This window comes from Rhineura floridana, chromosome 10 (genome assembly GCF_030035675.1).
Source record: "Rhineura floridana isolate rRhiFlo1 chromosome 10, rRhiFlo1.hap2, whole genome shotgun sequence".
Lineage (NCBI taxonomy): Eukaryota > Metazoa > Chordata > Lepidosauria > Squamata > Rhineuridae > Rhineura > Rhineura floridana.
The window spans coordinates 82,298,774-82,320,918 of NC_084489.1; the positions used below are offsets into that span (position 1 = coordinate 82,298,774).

General features: G+C 45.6%; 1 protein-coding gene across 2 annotated transcripts in view; it reads left to right on the plus strand.

Moving 5' to 3' along the window:
- Positions 1–22,145, plus strand: part of LOC133365109 (mitogen-activated protein kinase kinase kinase 3-like) — a 127,569-nt gene that overhangs the window by 77,823 nt on the left and 27,601 nt on the right. For both annotated transcript variants that reach the window (XM_061586507.1, XM_061586508.1), the window contains exons 4-9: positions 5,939–5,982; positions 7,001–7,100; positions 14,140–14,253; positions 15,755–15,866; positions 20,567–20,700; positions 21,410–21,483. In XM_061586507.1, the coding sequence (XP_061442491.1) occupies positions 5,939–5,982; positions 7,001–7,100; positions 14,140–14,253; positions 15,755–15,866; positions 20,567–20,700; positions 21,410–21,483 (578 nt within the window). The remainder of the gene's footprint in view (positions 1–5,938; positions 5,983–7,000; positions 7,101–14,139; positions 14,254–15,754; positions 15,867–20,566; positions 20,701–21,409; positions 21,484–22,145) is intronic.

Sequence of the window (22,145 nt, forward strand, 5' to 3'; positions counted from 1 at the left end):
TGACTTTTCTCTGCCAGTCAGAGTAGACATCACTGGGCTAGATGGACCAGTAGTCTGATGTAGTTTCAAGGTAGCTTCTTGGGGTAGCGATGTTGGCTGGTGCTTCACCTGTGATGTAATTTCCTCCAATAGGATGTACCCCATTTGCATCTGTTTTGCTCTTCCTTTTTTCTTTCCTTTTTAGAGATAGATGGGCTACATAACGAGACCCGGTTTGACGTAGTGGTTGGTCAGGCTGCAGCGATTAGTTGAGTGAAAAACCTTCTGATCAACTAAAAATGTGCCTCCAATTAATTGGGCAACATTTTTTAAAAAATAAGTTGATTATTACAAGCAGTTACGAAATCTACCCATGGCAGGTGCCCACCTTAGGCATTCTCCCGTCTCTCACGGAGGAGGGCCTGGCCTTCTGATATGGGGGCCTCCCACAACATTCGTGTCTCAGTTTAAAAATGAAGCAAGCATGCTTTTCGTCTTCAGAACTATGCTTTTATTATTTGTATGCAATTTTGAACTACTTGATTCAAATGCAAATCAACAAACCATGGGTTCTAGCCAATGCTAGAACTACTCAGAGTAGACCCATTGAAGTCAATGGACATGGTTAACTTAGGTTCATTAATTTCAGTGGGTCTACTCTGAGTAGGACTTGCTGGACTACAACCCCATTTCTTCAAGGAGCGCAAGGCTGAGTACATGGGGTGTTCCCCACCCCCACTCCCCATTTTATCCCCACACCATCCCTGTGAGGTAGACCAGGGTGTGAGAGAGTGACAAATGCAAGGTCATGGCTGAGTAGAGATCTGAACCTAGGTCACCCTGGTCTTAGCCCAGCACTCTAACCACTACACCATGGGCTAACTCTTAAGCGTGTTGGACTATGAACAGAAAGTTCTGGGTTCAAATTGCTGCTGGTTGTACATGTGCATGCACATATATGAAGGGGGAGGGCCCTGTTGGAGTAATCCAGGACAACGGCTGTTGGGAGCACTGGGCACATTTTGCACTCGCTGCAACATTGTCCCTAAGTGTAATTGTCCCCCCCCCCCGTTTAAATGGTGGGAACCGCTCGATTACATGAAAGAGAGTGAAAGGATGCTCTTGGGGACCCCACTAGTGTGGGGACTAAACCTGGTTTCTGCCTCTGGTGATCACAGATGTGCAGACTGAGACTGCCTCTCAACTGGGTGCCAGATTGCTACCTGTATATGCAGCACCTATCATCCATGGCTTTTGGCCATGCTGGCTGGAGTTAATGGGGACTGTAGTCCAACAACATCTGAAGGCACTTGGTTGGCTACCCTGTTTAAGTCCCAGTGGGGGCCCATTGAAAATCAACCCCACTCTTCTCTTATAGCTTACTCTGGGATCTCTCTCTTGGGCCCCATATGACTACACATTTAAAGCAGTATTATACCACTTTAAGCCTATGGCCATACTACCCTCAACACGCCCAATCTCATAAGAACATAAGAAAATAAGGAAAGCCTCCTGGATCAGGCCAGTGGCCCATCTAGTCCAGCATCCTGTTCTCACAGTGGCCAACCAGGTGCCTGGGGGAAGCCCGCAAGCAGGACCCGAGTGCAAGAACACTCTCCCCTCCTGAGGCTTCCATCTCATCTGATCTTGGAAGCTAAGCAGGGTCAGGCCTAGTTAGAACTTGGATGGGAGACTGCCTGGGAATACCGGGTACTGTAGGCTTAGAGGAAGGCAATGGTAAACCACTTCTGAATACCTCTTACCATGAAAACCCTATGAGTATATCCAAAAAGATTCATAGGGTCACCATAAGTCGTAATCGACTTGAATGCATATAACAACAACATACCACTTTAAACAGTCATGGCTTCCTCGAAAGAATCCTGGGAACTGTAGTTTGCAAAGGGTGCTGAGAACTGTTAGGAGACCCCTGTTCCCCTTGTAGAGCCACAGTTCCCACAATTCTGTGGAAAGAGAAATCGATTGTAAGCCACTGGGAATTTTAGCTCTGTGAGAGGAATAGGAGTCTCCTAACAACTCTCAGCAAACTACAGTTCCCAGGAGTCTTTGAAAGAAGCCATGACTGTTTAAAGTGGAATAATACTGCTTTAAATGTATAGTGCAGACAGGGCCTTGGTCACACTACAGTGTGTCATAAATGTTGGAGCTCCCTGAATATATAGAGGGTACAGAATCTGTTCCTTTCCAGTAGAACGAAGGACCGGCAAAGCAAAATGTACAAGGTCTGGTCTCCCCCTCCCTCTTTTTTTTGCTCTTCCCAAAGCTGATCTTTGGGCCTCTTTCTCAAATAATTGTTTTTCTAGCAAGTAATACTTGAGTGCGGGGGAAGCTGAAGTTCTGGAAAGGGGTTTGGGGTTTTTTGTGGTTTTTTTTAAGCATCTGGCTCACTCGTATTTCTTTCCTCGCCAGCCAAGTGCTGTTATGTGAGGCGGCTGGTGTGTTTTCTTTGGCCTCCAGCCAGAGGAGGTCACTGTTGTTGTTATTGTTTCATTCTGAAGAAAAAGGATGCAGTCATTATTTTCCCCCTCTTCTGGGGCTGTTTTAAACAAGTGCTTTGTCAATTTCCAGCAACACGTTGTTCCTAAACAGAGTTGTTTCTGATCAGCAAAAACTGCATCGGGTCTTGGGGTGGGGTGGGGGGCTCTCTTGCTCAGCAAAGCAAATGCTGCTTGCTGCATAAAGCCTCAGATTTCTGCAACTGGTAATTCCAGGACATATTATGCGCATGGCAAGGGCTGTAGCTCAGTGGCAGAGCACCTGCTTTGCATGCCGAAGGTCCCAGGTTCAATCCACAGCCAGGTTGGTCTGGGAGTGCCCTCTTCCTGAAAACCCTGGCGAGCCACTGCCAGTCAGTGTAGACAATACTGAGCTAAATGGACCAATGGTCTGACTCGGAGTGAGGCATCTTCTTATGTTGCCCCATTCACATTTTGCAGCCAGGATCAAGGAGGCCATGTGATTCAAGGTGTCATCTCTAGTGGAAGGGATGGAAGAAGGGAAGAGCCATAACCCGCTTGTTGAACACCTGTTTTGTGTACAGAAGACCTCGGATACAATCCCTACCATCTCCAAGTAGGGCTGGAAAAGTCCCTCGTCTGAAACCCTGGAGAGCCACTTGGCAATAATTGTAGACCAGGAGTTGTGAGCCTTTTTCAGCCTGAGGGCCGTGTTCCCTTCTGGGCAATCTTCCGAGGGCCATATGGCAGCGGTGGGCGGGGCCAGAAGCAAAAGTGGGTGGAGCAACAAATTGAATTTTACCTATGTATACCTGTCTAGTTTCTACATAGACTCACACATCTCTCTGTATCTTCCATCCAGGGAAGCAAGAGGTGTTATCTGAGTTCAGGGGTGCATTTCAGCTACACAGAAATGCTTGGGCTGCAAAGCAGAGCCAGTGAGAGGTGTGAGCTAGGGAGAGTTCTGAGGGCCAGATGGAGAGGCCTGGAGGGCTGCATTTGACCCATGGGCCTAAGTTTCCACACCCCTTGTGTAGATAGTACGGAGCTAGATGGCGTAACGGCGGTTTCCATGGTCTCCTGAAGAGATCTCCACAATCTACAGCTGGATCATTGTTTTATTAGAAACAACCAAAATATCACAAAATAGTGGCCAGCGTTCGAGTTCTTCAAAACTCTGATGAAGTATAGGATGGGAACATGGAAACTGCCAAACTGTGTTCTGGGGAAGCTTGGGTGGAAGATAAGGAGTGCGTTCCGGAAGAGACATCACCCTTTCACCCATCTAGGAATTCTCCTTTTTAGATAGAAAGCAGTGTGTGCCTGATCTTTCCAAGCTATGCCTGCCCCAGGATAGGGAATGCATTTTTTCCACTCTGAAAAGAAAGGAAGGGAGGGGAGAGATGAGGCTGTAATTTATTTTTGCTTGTGTTTATTTAATTATTTTTAAAATCTATTAATAGTGGAGCCCTCTCACTGGTGGGTTTCATACTACAGGCCACAAGGAATGTGTGTGCTTGCTAAGAATGGGGTTGAAATTCAATTAGTTCTCATTTAAAGGTGAGCCTACTTAATTCACACTTCGTGAAACAGCACGCAAGCTGAAACTCAGCCATCCTTTGAAATCCTATCTGCTCTGAATTTTGCAATGCAGCTCTCCAGCTAAGTAATATGTGCAGAAAGGTATACACTGGGGTAAAGTGCAGAGCTTGGAAAAGTTACTTTTTTGAACTATAACTCCCATCAGCCCCAGCCAGCAGGCTGGGGCTGATGGGAGTTGTAGTTCAAAAAAAGTAACTTTTCCAAGCTCTGTGTGCATAATGCTTATATTAGTGACAGTAACATACAAAGATGGATTATATTAGGCAAAACTGCATACAAAAATGTATACATTAGGAATTTTCGCGAGGACTTTAAAAAAATGGAAACAAATTGCAAGCTAATGTGGAGAACTGAATTTAAGATTGGAAAAATGACAAACGGGGAGAAATTGAAGTTGATAGATTGGCCAGTCCCTAGTGCTCACCAGCTGCCTGTGACTGCGAAGTGGAGGAGCAAAACCTCAGGATTGCTTCTGTGCTAGCGGACCGCAAAGCTGCAGCTCCAGGGTTTGTCAGGAAAGAGGATTTTTTTTACCTGTGATCAGTTCATGGTACGTAAACTTTCCACTCATATTAAGGCTCGGGACTTGCTCGTGGAAGCACTCCTGTAATCTGGGGAGCAGAACAGACAAACTGGCCAGGTTACATGTGCACCTATAGCATTGCACAGGCCTTCCCAAATTTCATCCCTTAAGGCTTAGAAACTTTAGCCAGCTGCTCCTGCTAGAACTCTCGGCCTTTTGGAAGTTCACCAAAGAGAGTTCTGGTCCAGAATGGGCCTATAGAAATTGTGACCTGCCAAGGCACACACAGTCCACTGGGCTCATACTGCTAGCCTGTCAGGTGCTTGGCACCTTCTCCTGCAACCTTGGCCAGGGTCAGGTCTTCAGCAAAGTACCCTCTAGCACTGGGGTTGGGGACCTGTAGCCCTCCAGATGTTGTAGAACTACAACTCCCATCATCACTAGCCGTTGGCCATGCTGGCTGTGGCTGGTAGGAGTTGGAGTCAAGCAACATCTACAGGTCCAGAGGTTCCTCATCCCTGTCTAATGCAGGGAGTGTTCAAATTCCTTGGTGTATATCATCTTCTTGTGATCTTTATAACAACCCTCTAGGCCAGCCTTTCCCAACCAGTGTGCCTCCAGATGTTGTTGGACCACAACTCCCATCAGCCTCAGCCAGCATTGCCAATGGTCAGGAAAGACGGGAATTGTGGTCCAACAACATCTGGAGGCGCACTGGTTGGGAAAGGCTGCCCTAGGCAGTAGTATAGTGTCAAACTCAGAAGTACAGAGTCCCTTCATGATAGCCTCACCACACCCCCTCATAGCCATGCCCCCTCATAGCCACACCCCATCTCCCACTTGTCCTCGTCTCCTTTGCTGTCCCTGTCATCTTGCAAGCCCACACTTCACTACAAGAGACGTCCTTAGGAGCCAATCAGTGTGAAAGGGGAGGTTGTGTGTTAACTACTGAGAAGAGTCTTCTCAGTGGCTGAATCATCTCCTTTCACTCTGATTGGCTCCAATCAGCACGAATGGACAAGGGCTCTTCACAGTGGCAAACACCCTCCTTTTCATGCTGATTGGCTCATATATAGGGACCTGGCTGGGACCCTGCTCCAGAAAAAGTAACGGGTCTATGACCCCCCAAGACCCCGGCTGACTACACCCCTGCCTCTAGGGCAGGTCATTATTGTTGTCCCCATATTGCAGATGGAGGGGAGGCAGACTGAGGCTGAGAGTGGCCCTCCTAAGGCTGCCTAGTGAGAATATGGTAAAGTGGAGATTTGATTTGGGGACTTCCAGATGTTTGTAGCTCAGTATTTGACTCTGTATTGTCTCTGTAGCTAATGGGTTTCTGTCTATTTTTGTTCCTCAGTTGCGGAATGCCAGGATCAAATTTGAACATGATGGAGAGAAAAGGTACCTCCTTGGCTGCTTGAAGACTCATGTGTCTTTGTGCTTTGTTAAATCATATAAAGCCCAACATCATTCTTTCCTCAGTTAATAGTTTCACACTGGGTGTCCTGCAGAGTCCTTAATTTAAAAAAGGTCACTCTGTATTAAGGTTTTGGCAATATGCTGATTTATTTAGCTGGCTAATTTAATTTAATTTAATTACATGTAATTTTATTAGGCATTTTTGTTTTCAAAACTGTTGAAAATGGGGGTGTACTGAGTACTTGCAGGCCTCAGTTAACAGGGCTTGGCTAGGGGTGGGTGTGTCACAATTTTGGGTAGGCGTCAGTAACCTGGATTTCCATGTAATTTGCTGTCCTTATTAAATATGTACAATATCTGCAGTGATGTGGGCTTTTTAGAAAAAAAATCCTATTATTATTATTACATTCATATCCCACCTTCCTTCCAAGGATCCATACATGGTTCTCTCCCCCCCCCTTTTATCCTCTCGACAATCCTGTGAGGTTGGTTAGGCTGAGAAGCAGTGACTGACCCGAAGTCATGCAGTGATCTTTGTGGCTGAGTCGGGATTCAAACCCTGGCCTCCCAAGTCCTAGTCCAGCACTCTAACCACTAAACCACACTGGCTGTTCTGTGCAAATAAGCAGAGCTCGGAAAAGTTACTTTTTTTGAACTACAACTCCCATCAGCCCAATTCAGTGGCCATGCTGGCTGGGGCTGATGGGAGTTGTAGTTTAAAAAACAGTAACTTTTCCAAGCTCTGCAAATAAGGCTCATTTGCCTAGATCAATTTGCATAAGAAAGTTGTCACTTTGTATTGATTTAATTGAGCATATTTATTTTACTTGTACTTTGAAACTGTATTTTCAGTTGGCATCCATGTGTGGTTTCTGATTGAAGTTATGAAATGGAAAATTTCTCAGAGAAAAATAAAAGCACTGGAAAACTCACTGCCTCACATTGGTGAATACCAGCAGAGTGAAGTTTTAAATAACAGCATGCATATATGTCCCCGCAGGATTATCCAATTCCAGAGGCCAGTTAAATTCAAAGAAGTGCTACAAAAAGTCATGGATGCTTTTGGGCAGATGATGGACTTGCACTACGCCAACAATGAGGTTGGTTTACTTGTTTGTTCGTGTGTGTATTTAAAACAAACTCCTCTCTATAAGGCAGCTTACAAGAAGCTAAAAAGGTTTTCCTACAGCGTATGTGAAACGAAATCTAAAACACGCTGGATTCCATCTATGCTTCCATCTATGCTTGCTAAACACATTCCTTAAAGGTTCCAGAGAGGTAGCTGTGCAGCAAGAAACAACAGAGTCTTGTGGCAACATTAAAGACTAACATATTTACTATGGCAATAAGCTTTTGCAGGCTACAGTCCATTTCATCAGATGCATGAAGTGTTATCCTGGGTTGCAGGTAACACACGTTTTGGATGAGAGGCAGGAATGGTAAACAGTGAAGACCGAAGGAAATGAAATGTGGAAAAGCACAGGCAGTAATAATTACCTTATTAAGAGTGGCCATTCAGAAAACAAACAAAACAGTAGTTGATAACAGACATCCTGGCATTGGTAAGCCAGCGCACATATGTGATAAAAATCCATTGAGCTAATCCAATCCACAGAAAATAGCATAGAACCTCTTGATGTATTGTAATTCAGTAGTTTCAGGTTGTAGTCTCCCTTTGAAATCCCTTTGTTCAGGGACGGTTACTGTGTGTCCTGGGTGGCTGAAACGTCCCCCCACTGGCATTTCTATATTGCCATTTTTTAAAAAATAGTCTTTATTAAGGGTATCAGATTTGTGCCCATATATTCTTTTGCATAACGACTGGCCTGTCTGTCTTATAGAGAATGTAGAAGGGCATCGTTAGCAAATGATGGCATATATCCCACTGGAATAATAAGCAGGTGAATGAACCCTTAATGTGGCGTTTGGAGCACTACTTGTTCCTCATCCCTGAGCTAGACAGACTAATATATAAGACAGTTATGTATCCCCCCCCACTCTTTTCACCCATCACCTTAACAACATAAACAATAAACTTTTGAAAAGCCATTGCGGGTTGGCATCCAAAGATTGGGGGATGTGTAGCAAATAGGACTCCCACCTGGCAGCCAGTTTTTCCCCAGTTCAAAGCAAATCTTGCTAAAAACCTGCAGATCCCCACCACATTCTGTCTTAATTCACAGGCAGAAAAAATGGATGCTTATTTGGAAGGTAGCAACACTGCCAGCAAGGCACCTTCACCACTCTTAACATGTTACGTCTGTCTTCAACCTCACCGGTTCAAAGTTTAGCAAGCCGATGAATCAGCACACAGCAAATTCCCCTGCCCCCTTTCCCCTTCCCCCCCCATGGGCACCCTGGCTCATTAGCTTAAGCTATTCAGTTTACTGGTTGCAGGAAAACTCTGCTCCGTTTCCTGAGCCTGCAACCTGCCAACTAGCTTGCTGGTTTACGTGTGTCTATATTTAGGTTCGTGTCTGGTAGGGAACGTTCATGTACACGGCAGCTTCATTGGCAACAGAGCCAAAACCTTCTCACCAGACTCAAGCAATTAGGCAAAGGCCAATTGAAACAGCATGCAGACATCAGTTTCCAACCTGGTGTCTTTTTGGCGTCTCGAGACCAAGTCACGGGACTGCATGGAACATGGGTGGAGAGGTTGGAGGAGAGACCCATAAGGCTGCAGGACATTTTATTGCAAGGAGAGACAGTTTTTGGAAGATTTGTGTGGATTTGGGGGTGGAGAGGTGGATGTGGGGAGTGTCAGCCGAGAGTGCCAGGGAACTGGCCCAACAGTTCAGATCCAAATTCCATGCTAGAACGAGACTGTGTGTGTGAGAGAAACCACCCACCCGTAGTAGGAATGGATATATTATTCTATTTCTGCTTTGTATTTGCTTAACGTGTACGTTTATAAGTTTGTTTCATTCCACTTCAGCATTATATGTGGATTTTGTGTCCAAAAAAATCTGTTCCAGATTTGTTTTAAAGTAAATGTATTATTATTATTTGTTTACTTTCCTTCCACACACGTGTCTCAAGGTGATGTACAATAAAAACAGCTAAATATATATATATATATAACATCATAGAAACCAGCAGATATTCTTGATTTTTAACAACACAACAACAATCCAAACTAGATACCCATGGCAGAGACCCATTCATCCAGTTGGGAAAGCCCATTAGAACAAAAATGTCTTCAATTGTTTTTGGAAAGTGCAGATAGCGGGCACCTGTTGTATTGCGACAGGAATGCTATTCTAAGAATAGGGGCAGCCACACTGAAAGCCCTTCTCATAATTACTGCGGATTAATCACAAAACACATACTTAACTATGTAATTTATCGCAATGCACACATTTATAGACTATCTTATCCTAAATACACACTTTTTATGCATTTTGATACATTTTTTGAGCTGAGACCTATATTACAAAATTTGGAGAAGTATGAAATCCTAAGGATACATTCATTGACGATCACTCATGACCGAGTAAGATTGTCTTCCAAAATACAGTCTTTAACAGTGGGTCCGAAAGTGACTGTGGAGGCCAATCCTAGATCCACACAACTTCCCACAGTGAGGACATAGGTTTCACGGGACTTTTGTTTTTGTTTTGGAAGACGCCTGTGTGTGAATCTGTTTTATGTGGGGAGATCGGTGCACAACGATCAACACAGTCTTGACAGAAAAAGACTTTGTTCCAATGGGATTGGGACCACGACGATTGGAAGTCTTTTATCTGCCGCAGCCTTCATCCGCCTTCACAGCCATTGTAACATACACATTGTTATCCTCCGCCTGTTCTGCCGTCGAGGACATTCTTGGATCATTCTTTGTCTGGTTCCTCTCCCTTGACCTTACTGCCATGGGTGACCCTGCTGAGAGTACATGACTCCTGACAGCATTGCTCACAGGTTCATTGGAACATGCAAGCCCACTCACCACTACAAGGTGACAATCCATATATTAGCCCAGGAGGTGCAAATTAGATCAGTTCATTTAAACATGGGAATAAATGAATTTTTCCTCTATCCATAGTAGAAAGTATAGGCCTGCTTGTTGTTTCAAGGTCTCAGCAATGCAAATTGGGATCATAGAACCTTACAGTTGGGAAGGACATAAAAAGCCATTAGACTTAAGCCTCCACTACAAGTCATATGAACCCTACAAAGAGAACTTCCCAAAGATCAAGCTTTATTTTGGCCCAAACGGGTGTCCAGATCGAGTAAGTCCAGGTGGCTCAAGTAAGCAAGCCAAGTTGCATGTTTGCAAGGGATGACGTGGAAACAAACACACCAGCAACACTAGCCAGTCTGGAAGCATTTTGTCCATACTTCAGCATGGTGTAACCTTAACACTGCTCAGCATTTATGCAGTGCTTTAGGTTGTATCCATTATTTTAATAATCCTTACAAAAGTCCTGGATTATTCATGCCATGCAGATGATGGGTGGAGGGGGGTTGCTGAGAGACATCGAGTTGCTTTAAAGTCACTTAGGGTGTTTAATAGTAATGGCAAGGTTTGAAACAGGAACGTTTTGGATCTCAGCTCAGTCTCTTAGCCATTATGCTATGAGTCGTGTGCTGTGGGCTTTGAAGATCAGCAGTTGTTGATTCCTCAGTCACAATGTGGCAGGCTAACTTTTCTGCCCCAGTTCTTTGCAGGAGGCACTTGGGGTTGGGGAGGTGTGTCAGACAGTCATAAACTATACAGTAATACCTCAGTTAACAAATCCACCAGGAATGAAGCTCCTTTTAAGGAAGGCTTTTTTTTTTAAAGATGAAACTGACTAGCTTTGCTGTGCTATGGATAAGCTTTGAAACCTGAGCCTTTGCTTTAAGGTGAAACTGACCAGCCTGTGCCTTTGCTGTCAATAATCTGACAAGCCTATGCCTTTTATTTGCTAAGATGAAACTGTGTATTTGTATTTGCATTTAAGACATCTCTTGCTTTCTCCCAGGGCTGGGGAGGGAAGGATCCAATATGATTCAGAGGAGGAGGAGTGGGTGGGTGCTGAGTAGGCACCCTTTAAAGCCCCTGTTAAAGCTGCCCCCACCATCTATGAGTAGGTGTGGGAACTTATCCCTGTTCTTTCCAAGTTATTCCTACTTCTGGTACCAAAGTTTCTGTTAAAGAAGTAATGTCCAGGAACACATCTACGTTGTTAATTGAGGAATTACTGTATGTGCAAGGTTTTCTCCTTCGCTTTGTTTTTTAAAGAACCTTTGAAAATATATAGAGACCAGGAATTCTCCATGCACCTACAGTTGCCAATGTCCTTGTGTCTGTCTGTGAGAGATGGACACAAACAAAATGTTCAGGCAGGGCTGGCCCAAGATGTTTTGCAGCCTGAGGCAAAGGACAAGATGAGACCCCCACTCCACCCCTCCCTGAAGCATCTGAATCTTACTTTAACCCTGGCAACACAGCATCTTCCTCCAACTTATCTGAGGGCAGCAGGCTTGCTTTGGGGGCATGAGGCAGGCTGTGTGGCACACACAGCTTTTTTCTCTATCTCCTTGATGCCTCTCCCCATCTGTCAGCCTTAGGTGACCACCTCATTCAAGGTCTGACCTGATTTAGGAGAGGAATTATATCTGAGCTGATTTATAGGTCCAGAAAAAAGCACATGAACTAATCCTCCTGGAATCATACAATCGTAAGGTGGAAGGGTCCATTAAGGGCATTGAGTCTCACCCCTTGCTCAGTGCAGGAATCCAACTTAAAGCATTCCTGACGGGAGGCAGTCTGGCTATCCAGTTCTGAAATGAATCATTTTAGAACATAAGGGTTTGGGGTGGGGGACTTGTTTGAATATTCCATCATCCAAACCCCCATCCATGGGAAAGTTAGCATTTCAAGGAAAGAGCTTTGCCAGCTTTGCTAGCGTTCCAGAGTCTGAGAGTTGTGGGAATTGGCGAGATTTCCGCCAAGCAAAGTCCTCTCTCTGCCTCTTGGAGTACTACAGTCTTACGAATCAAATCAGTCAGGATATGAGACTGGAACATATTTATCTTATTTGGTAGGAGTGTTTCTGTCCCGCCCTGCCAATGTATGTGCATTGCTCAGAGTGGCTTATTAGAAGATGAAAGCCAATAAAATCAACCAGCAAGAAACAATAGAGGTAATTTAAAACCAATTAAACAGCAGATCTTTTTAAAAAGAAAACTCTAAAGTGAGGGCTTGCCACAAGCAATTTAGGGCTTTAAAGATGAGTGTCAACCACTTTTAAAAGTGCCTGGAAACAAGCTGGCAACATATGCAGCCATTGTAAAATAGATATAAAACTCCTTTGGGTGAGAACCTGCTGGCATACCTGCTTCTTCTTTCAGGACCAGAATCATAGGAGCGTGGGAATCTGCTTTATTTGGAGTTAGACCGTTGGTCCTTCTAATTCAGTATTGCCCTCACTGGCAACAGCTTTCCAGAGTTTCAGGCAGGAAGTCTTTCCCAGCTCTACCTGGAAACAGTGAGGATTGAACCAAGAACCTTCTGCATGCTCTACCCTTGAGTTACGACCCTTCCCTGCAATCGAGGCCTTGGATGCAACAGCCCACCTGACAGTGTGCACTGAAATGCCAGACAGGGAGAAGTCTGGGCCCACAGTGGCTGCTATCACAAAGAAAGGGCCGGTACATGCATGCTGATGATGCCATCAGCTGGTAGAGGCCTCTGTACAGATGTAGTGTTGGTCTGCCTGTGCAGATGGAGCAAGATCTCTTCCTTACCTTGGCCACTGCCTGACAGTGGCAGCTAGTTTACACATGGGCTATACTCCCCTCTTCTGAACATCAACAATGTCTCTCTCAGTGTGTTCTGCCACATGGGCCACTGTTGTGTGGATGGCCTGTACAGGGGCAAAGGCGTACTTCTAAAGGCCCGTGGTTCGAATCCCAGTCTCAGAGATGCAATTGGTTGGGATGTGGTAGAGGGTCTTCTCAGTGACTGCTTCTAGGGTAGGCTATGGAACTCCCTGCTTAGGGAGACTCAGTTTGCACCCTCCTTGGTGGTTTTTCTGTAGCTGGTAAAACCTTTTTTATTACAATCCTTGAATTTTCTCCAAAATGTTAGCTGCTCTCCCTATCATTTTTAATTTTTTTGCTTGTTAGGTTTTTTTTAATTTGCTTTGTTGACTGGTTCATTTTTAAATTTTATATTGTGAGCTGCATTGAGTGCTTCTTTAGAAAGACGGATACAAGTTTTCCTAATCATCATAATCTCAAATAAGACCCACGTCTCCTTTACCAGATAGCCAAAATCCACTGTTTTTTTAACTGAAATTAAGAGTACAAATGAGAATTCTTTTACAGTGCTATCAGAGGAGCCCATTTCTTTCTGTCAGTCACTCTTCCAAGCAGGCCTCCTGACTGGAAGAAGGCAAGCCCAGAGCGGGGACTCATGCAGAGACATAATCTCGGTGGGCAGGTACTCTGGGCTTACAGAGAAGCCTTTAATTATTTAATGAATTAAAGAACTGAATTAATTGAACCAATTCTCTGGGCACACCAAAACACTACTGTTCTCTCCAGCTCACCATACAGAAGCGACTGTCTTTAAGATATGCATGTCTTTGTTTTTAAAACAAAGTTTTTAATTGTTTTTAATTGTTGTGAACCGCCCAGAGAGCTTTGGCTCTGGGCCGGTATACAAAGGCAATAAATAAATAAATAAATAATAAAATAAATAAACCAACAAGCTAAGCAAGCAGTGCTCAATATCAGTTGGATGCTGCATTTGGAGTTCATGTGTCCACACACGGGCCCCTCTGTTGCTGGGTAGCCCCTGCAGTTCGGGTCCAGCCTCCCAAGTATTTTTATTTACTTTTGTCACATAGGTCTTCCCTCCAGCGGAGTGAGCAACACTTTGCGCCTTTCCTTTTTGCAAGCTGTTGTTTTGATAACTTTTATTCGATTCCTCTGCGGCATGCTATCTTGGAAGAAAAGGTTAAAGCCCCCAGATGTTTGGTTTCTATTTTCTGCCAGGAACCTGATTGCTTATGCACTGTCCCAGGTTCAACAGCATGAGCACCCTCTCCCCCCGGTTCCCAAGACCCCGGCTGCACTGATGCTTCCTCTCTTTGCTCTTGTTTGTAACTCAGCTGCATCAGCGATGTTTGTTCAATCTTTTTCCAGCTCCTGATTCCCCTTAAATCCCAGGAAGACTTGGACCGAGCTGTGGAACACTTGGATCTCAGCCCTTCTCTGAAGAGCCTCAGAGTGTTTGTGAAAACTCCAAAGAAAACAAATGTGAGAGCTCCTGCCTTTCTTAACCCCCTTCATCATTTGTGTACAAAAGTCAAATGCGATGTTATTATCTTGAGGAGTAGAAACACATTCATATGTTTTAACTACGTATCCGATGGCAGGTTTGTCATAAGGGCGTCCTCTTAGAACTGGCATCTGGTCGGGTTTTTTTTAAAGAATTTTTAAGTAATTGTTTGCTCAGTTCTGCTTTGGAATTCGTTTTTCTCTCTCCATCTCACTGCTTGCACAGCCGTCGCTTGATTCAGCTTGCATCCTGTTAATGTACTGCTAGCAACTGGCGGCCCTCAAGCCAAATCTGGCCTGCCAAGGAACGTATGATAAGGATGTAAGAGTTCCCTTGTAGGGGCAGACCAAGCATTCACCTAGAGCAGGAGTGGGGAATCTTCGTCAGCCCAAGGGCCACAATCCCATCTGGGCAACCTTCTGAGGGCCACATGCCAGTGGTGGGTGGAGCCAGAGACAGATGCTAGTTTTGCCATTGTACAATAGGCTACTTTCTGCACACACATATTGCCCTCTCGATCCTGCATCTAGGGAAGCAAGAAGCGTTATCAGAGTTCAAGGACTCATTTCAGATAGGCAAAGCCACTCAGGGTACAAAATAGGGACAGTGTGGGGTGTGGCTTCGGGAGAGTTCTGAGGGCCAGAAAGAGGTGTCTGGAGAACCACATTCAACCCCCAAGCCTGAAGTTTATCACCCCTGATTAGACAAACGCCCTATCGAACAGTGGCCAACCAGATGACTTCAAGCTAGACTTCTCTAGACATAGATACCCAGTTCATCATTTCTGACCATTGGCCATGCTTGCTGGGATGATGGGAGTTGTAGTCCAACAGCATGTGGGCACCCAAGGTTGGGGAAGGCTGCTTCATATGCCGTGCCTCTGCACTTCCCACAGCAAAGTTCTCCCATATTGTTCGTATCCAGCCTCTGATTGTTGTGTTTAATTTGGCCTGAAGCTGGCAGCCATCAATAAATGTTGCTGTAGTGGAGCCTTCTCTAAACTGGTGCCTTCTACAACCAGTTGGTTTAGACTACAACTCCCATCAGCCCCAGCCAGTATGGGGGTTGTTGACAAAAACATTTAGAGGGCACCAGATTGGCGCAAAGGCTGTTGTAATGAATTGCGCAGCTTGATCAAGCTTTGTGTGAAGAACTTTCCTTTGGTAGGTCCTGAATCCTACCCCAGTCAACTTCACTGCATGAACCCTGAGTAGTAGTGTGTATCTCTCCACACAATCACTGGCCCTCTAGTTCCCAGGCATTGGAACCCCTTATTTCTGTCTTGCCTTCCTCAGTTGCCCTCCTTCCATTACTTTGAAGGGCCTGGCCAGCTGGGAGACACTAACAAACAGGTGCCTGAGATCCAGTTGATTCCACGGTTCAGCACTCAAGTTTCTTTGGAGTGCCTGGATTATTTGAAGCATCCTTCCCTGTGGAGGTGGAGAGTGGGCCTAACAACTCCATTTGTATCCTTTCTAGGCTCTGCAACCCAACAACAGCAAACAGCATGAGATGAGAATATCCAAGTCTATGGGAGATATCTTGGGGTCCCTGTACAAAGATGCAGAGAGGACACGGAAGCATTCAACAGGTCAGTGAAAGGTGGCTTCTCTTTGTCCCACAGCCAGTAGTGTAGTGGCAAATTCAGAAGTGCAGGATCCCTTCATGATACTCACAGCCATGCCCCTCCCCTTCCCCTCCTATTTTGCTGCTGAGTTGAGAATGAGATCCTTGTTAATGCCTTTGCCCACCACAACAGATATTTCCTAGGAGCCAATGAGCATGAAGGATGAGTGTGTTAGCTACTGAGAAGAGTCTTCTCAGTGGCTGACTCACCTTCTTTCACCCTGATTGGATCCAATCAGCAGGAAATGACAAGGAAGCATGTTAGAAGAGTCTTCTCAATGGCTAACACTCCCCTTTCATGCTGATTGGCTCATAGGATGCTGGAGACATTGGGACCCTGCTCCTAAAAAAGTAAGGGGTCTATGACCCCCTGAGACCCTGGATGGCTACATCTTTGCCCACAGCCTCTGTCTGTGTGGTGAGATCCATCTGCCCAATCACAGAGGGCTCCTCTGTGTCCAACCTGGGCTTTTTTTGTGAGCCGATGAGCAGAGAATCCAATCCTGCTGTGCTTTGTGTCTCCTTCCCTCATCTTCTCCCAACCACATTTTTAATTAGGGTTTTAAAAGCCCTAATTAAATGCAAGTCCCACTCCTCCACCCCAAATTGATTTGGGGCCAGGTGTTCCCTTGGTTGGGCTGCGGGCAATTTGGGTCCCCCGATCAGGTCAAGGGGAGGGGGCTCTGCACAGCCCTAATATCTACCTCCACTGTCAGAAACTGAATACCAGTTGCTGGGAATCCCAGATGGAGAAAGGGAAGTGTTCAGGCTGTGCTTTGCTGGTCTTCCCATAGGCATCTGGTTGGCCACTTTGAGAGAACAGGATGCTGGATAGACTAGATGGGGCTTTTGGCCTGATCTGGCAGGCCTGCTCTTAAGGTCTTCAGATTTGACCCCATCCAGTTGCCCAGCCTATAAGCTATGCTTGATACGGATCTGTCTTTTCCCTGTAGAGAGAGCCAATGTGGTGCAATGGTTAGGGTGTTGTACCACAACCTGGTGAGACCAGGGTTTGAATCTCCACTCAGCCATGAAGTTCACTGGGTGACCTTGGGCTAGTAATTGTCTCTCAGCCTAACCTACCTCACAGGATTGTTGTGAGGACAAAATGAGGAGGGAGGAGAATGATGTACACCACCTTTAGCTCCTTGGAGGAAAGGTGGGATATAATTCTGGGAGGCAATTGGAGGGCTCTTTGTGAAACAAAATGTGCTGGTCTGCTGTAACATTGAGTCTCTGCAGATCTTTCTTGTCCTTAAACAAGGTTAACAAACAAAAATGGGGGGGGTCTTTTTCTTTGGGCTGCCAACCTGTTTTCTTTTATCACTTCAATAAACCAATGGAATTTGGAGTTAATGTGAGCTTGTCATTGGCAGAAACCATAAGCTTCCTGTCTTTCTGTAATAGGGACAACCAATGCTCATTTTTTGTGACTGTGGCTGTGATATGTGCCCTGCTACACAGAATTTGGTGTTCCTGCAGAATACCAAAAATCAAAACTGGGTTTTCTTTAAACAAAGCAACTTTCTAGTCCTCATGATTATAAGGAGTATATGTGTCTGAGATACATATCCTAAGTTTTGTTAGCAGTCTCTTGGAAGAAAAAAATAACTTTGAAAACTAAAAGCAGAGTTGCAGAATTGGACTGTTTTTCTGCAGAATTTCAGGTGCTCTGCAGCAAGCTTTTTAAAAACAAAGAAAGAACAAATAAGTATAGTCCTGGGAGTGGGGGTGTAAATGATGTTTGCGCAAGTAGAACTATTACAGGATTACATTTACTCCCTTCAATATACTGGACAAGTTTCAACCTTCTGTTTGGGTGCACAGAGGCCTCCATATGTGTAGTCAAACCTTCATGGGTCACTTGGAGCTCATTTTCACAATGCCAGGCTTCAGGACAATAACCCTTTCCAGCCAGCTGCCTAGATGACACCTAAAAGCCAAGGGCAATGGCCGTAAGCTACGAGCAACTCCCCCTTGTGGCAAAGAATCTATGGTGGTCCCGGGAATTGAGTCACTTCAGTCCCAGATTCAGGACCCCCCAGTGCCCCACAGAGCATGGCACGGTGCTGGCTGCCCCCACCCTTTGCACCCTCAACAATCCAGGGTAAGATGACGTGCTCGGTTTGGGTCTTGTTGCTCAGCTGTTGACATCTGAAGCTGTGAGATTGGGCCAGTGGTCATCAAGGGTCCCTGTAACTTGAGCAGAATAAAGCCTCTCTCTCTCCCTGCTTTGCTGGAGATCTCAGGAATGATGCCTAAAGTGGCATTTTTCTGATGAGCAGCTTTTGGATGTGGCGAACCAGTAGAGGAAGTGGGGAAGAATGAGCCAGGCAAAGGGAAAAAAAAACCCCACCAGGATAGCCTGCTTTTTTTAGGAAGAGCTGTGCTAAGTGAGGACACAATGGATCTGGCCGTACATGTCATGCTGTCTACGCACACTGCCTGTGAGAATTCCTTTAAAATAACAGAGTGGAAAGGAACACAAAAGGGCTCCAGAGCTTGCCAGCAAGGAATGGCAGGCCGCTTTATGGGACATGCTGTACTTTTAACATTAACATTAACGTGTGTGTGTGTGTGTGTGTGTGTGTGTAGGATTAGGGTGTGTGTGTGTGTGTGTGTGTGTGTGTGTAGGATTAGGGTGTGTGTGTGTGTGTGTGTGTAGGATTAGGGTGTGTGTGTGTGTGTGTGTGTGTGTGTGTGTGTGTGTGTGTGTGTGTAGAGGATTAGGTTCCTTAATGTTTATACCTTTCCTCCAAGGACCTCAAGGCAGCATACACTCGCATCCGCTCCCCCTACCATTTTATGCTCACAACAACCCTGTGGGGAACGTCAGGGGGAGAGATAATGACTGGCCTGAGGTTTATTTGTTTTTCCCCCAGTTTTATTTTATTTCAAGAAAGTTACAACCCACCCACCAAACGATTCCTCTGTAAGAACCATTAAATAAGTATAACCATTCAATTCCTCTCCACCCTAACCCCAAGGGGGGGGGAAGCCCAAAATAAGCAGGAGGGTAGCAATGCACATAGCAATATAGCTTAGTACAAATAAAATATACAGCATCAACCCATTCCTGCAGGCGTAGTATGAGAAGGAAGCGTTTCCAGTTTCACAACAATACCACCCAAGATACATCTTTGTCCTCTGTAGTTCTTGCTCCAGATCCTGAGAAATGCCCTGATCATTTCTGTTGTGGATCTCTGCTCTCTCATATAAATCACAAACATGCCAGTGAACTTCATGGCCATCTGGGGATTTGAACCTGGGACTTCCCGGGCCTAGTCTGGCTCCCTAGCTGCTACAACACACCGGCTGTGTGGTTGCAAGGTTGCCCTAGTGCGAAGCAAAGGGGTTCCTGTGGCCCCATATGTGTAGATAGGCTTGTGCTGAGTACTGCAACTCGCTTATCTGTCTTTCTCCTGCTGATAACAGGGACGGTCCCAAAGGATCAGTGGGAGAGGACCTGCAAAACAGCCCAGTTCCTACTCCCAGCATCACCAGTTAAAAGACCTTGAATAATGGGTCTGGAAAAGACCCTCTGCCTAGATGCTAGATGTGGAGAACCTTTGGACCTCCAGATGTTGCTGAGCTGCGACTCTCATCGGCCCTAGCCGGCATGGCCAGTGACCAGGGATGATGAGAGTTGGAGTTCAGCCACATCTGGAATTCCAAAAGGCCCCCAGACCGGCACAAAAGAAAGACTGTCAGATTAAGTCCAAAATACAAGGTTAGACGAGCGACTAGTGGCAGCGTACACACCACGGGTTGTATTCAACAAGGAACTATTCAAAGTAGATCCATTGAAATTAATGAACCTAGGTTAGCCTTGTCTGTTAAATTCAGTGGGTCTACTTTGAGTAGGACTGACAACCACCCAATACATTGAAAGCACATCATTTCTCCCCCACACACACACACTTCAAAAGAATCCTGGGAACTGGAGTTTACCCTTCGCAGAACTACAGTTCCCAGCACCCCTAACAAACTACAGTTCCCAGGATTATTTGGGAGAACTTGTGTGCTGTAAATGTGCTCTAAATCAGTGGTTCTCCTGCAGACCACTTGAAAATTGCTGAGAGTCTTGATGGATCACTTAATGATTTTTTTCCTGCCTGTTGTAGCAATTGCAATGCCCTGTGGTGTGCTAGATGCTGTACGATTTTGAATTTGTATTTATATTGCTTCTTTTATTTTATTACCATTTGCTTTCCACAGAATTCAAATTGCAATACAATAAATACATTATAAGAAGCAGCAATAAAAATGCAATTCAAAATCACGATGAGTATTTAATGCCTGTGGACATGCTGTGCACCACCTGAGTGAAGCTCGCGGACCACAAATGTTCCGTGGACCACAGTTTGCTCTAAATCGATGGTGCGTCCACAGCCCTCCTTGCATTCATCTGATACACATCTTGCACATACACATGGCCATACATATCGCCGGCAAGCTGCAGCCTCCTGGCTGTTTCTATCTAAGCATTTTCTGCACCACGTCCCTTGCACCCTCATTTTATCCGTGCCCTTCACCTGGCACAGTGCGGCCAATAGGATGTCGAGTGCTTTAGCTTTACGGAGTTGCTCCTTTTTGCAAGCTCGTTAGGTTTGTACTTGTCTCTCTTGGCCCTTTCCCCATCAGCAGCGTCTTCCTGTCTTGCAGGCTCCTTGCACACTGGCCGGAGTTCTCCACCCCCCGGGAGCGTCCCCGAAGAGCAACAGCAGATTGCTCGGCAGGGCTCTTACACCAGTATCAACAGTGAAGGGGAGTTCATCCCCGAAATGATGGACCAAAACGTAAGTGACAGCTAAAGCCTGGAAGCAATTGCCTGCCTGTGTGTGTTTGGGGAAGGGTGTCAGCGCCTCTGCATGTTTGTTGCTGGAAACTGCAAGTGCGGAGAGTGCGGTTTGGCTCAGGCCTTGTTTGCGGGCTTCCCGTAGGCATGTGGTTGGTTGGCATGTGCAGGAACAGGATTCTGGAGCAGATGGATCTTTTGCCTGATCCAGCAGGACTTTTCTTATTTCATTCTTGCCTATTAACAAGTAGTAGCTGCCTTGAAAAGGGGGCACATTTTTGGAGGGGGGGAATGCGTGTAGGGAAAAAAAGGTATTATTGCATGGAGCAAAGGAACTATGGGATGGACCAGAGGGAAAGGGTAAAGCAGGAGAGCATGCCCCTTTTCTCTGCAGAGCCCCTGGCTGCTGCCCTTCACTGGTAAGGCGAAGTCTTTTTGTTCCATGATGCCGTTGCATCCTTCCGTATTTTAAAGATTACAACAATGAGATCAAAAGTTACTCTGGGTGAGTTTTGGCAAAAGCTGAGTACAGATGTGCGTTGTGCTTCTAGCTGCCAAATTATATATATATATATATATATATATATATATATATATATATATATATATATATATATATATATATACATAATTGTTTCTAAATTTTTATGAGCCTTTCTCTCTTTCTTCCCCTCCCTCCCCCCCCCGGTTCCTCTTTTCCTCTCAAAAAGTTGCTGGAGCCATTCATCAGTCCAAACAACTCGCTCTCGTCAAGCTGCCAGTCCCTGGACAGATCCGGAGACAGGTAAGCCAGATTCCCAGTTATGGCTGGGGACCAGGTTACCTGAAGAATCGGCTGTCTCCATATCCATTGTTCTGGGTGTGTGTGACGGCGTTTTGCCTGTCTGGTGGGGTATTTTAAGCATTGCCATTTTTTCTTCTATGACATTTTTGTTGTTTGTACCACAACAGTTTCTTAGATTTCCAAATGTGCCCTACTCCCCCACAAAAACGTTAGGGGCCCCACCTCTAAAGCAGTGTTCCTCCAGTTGGCGCCCTCCGGATGTTATTGACTACAACTTCCAGTGGCTCCAGCCAGCAGGGCCTATGGGCAGGGGCTATGGGAGTTACAGTCGAAAACATTTGCAAGCCACAAGGTTGGGAATGGCTGCTCTAAGCGCCGTATAAAAGCAACGTATTGCTATTCTTTTGGCAATGCTTGCTTTAGAATAAGTGGTGCTGAAGCTCAGTGGTAGAGAACATGCTTTGCATGCAGAAGGTCCCAGGTTCAACCCCCACCATCTCGAGGTAGGGCTGGGAAAGACTCCAGTCTAACACCCTGGAGAGCTGCTGCCAGTCAGTGTAGACAGTACTGAGCTGGATGGACCGATGGCCTGACTCAGGAAGAACATAGGAAGGGGCCCTATACTGTCTCCCTGGATCTAACGTGCCTCTAACTCTTCATGC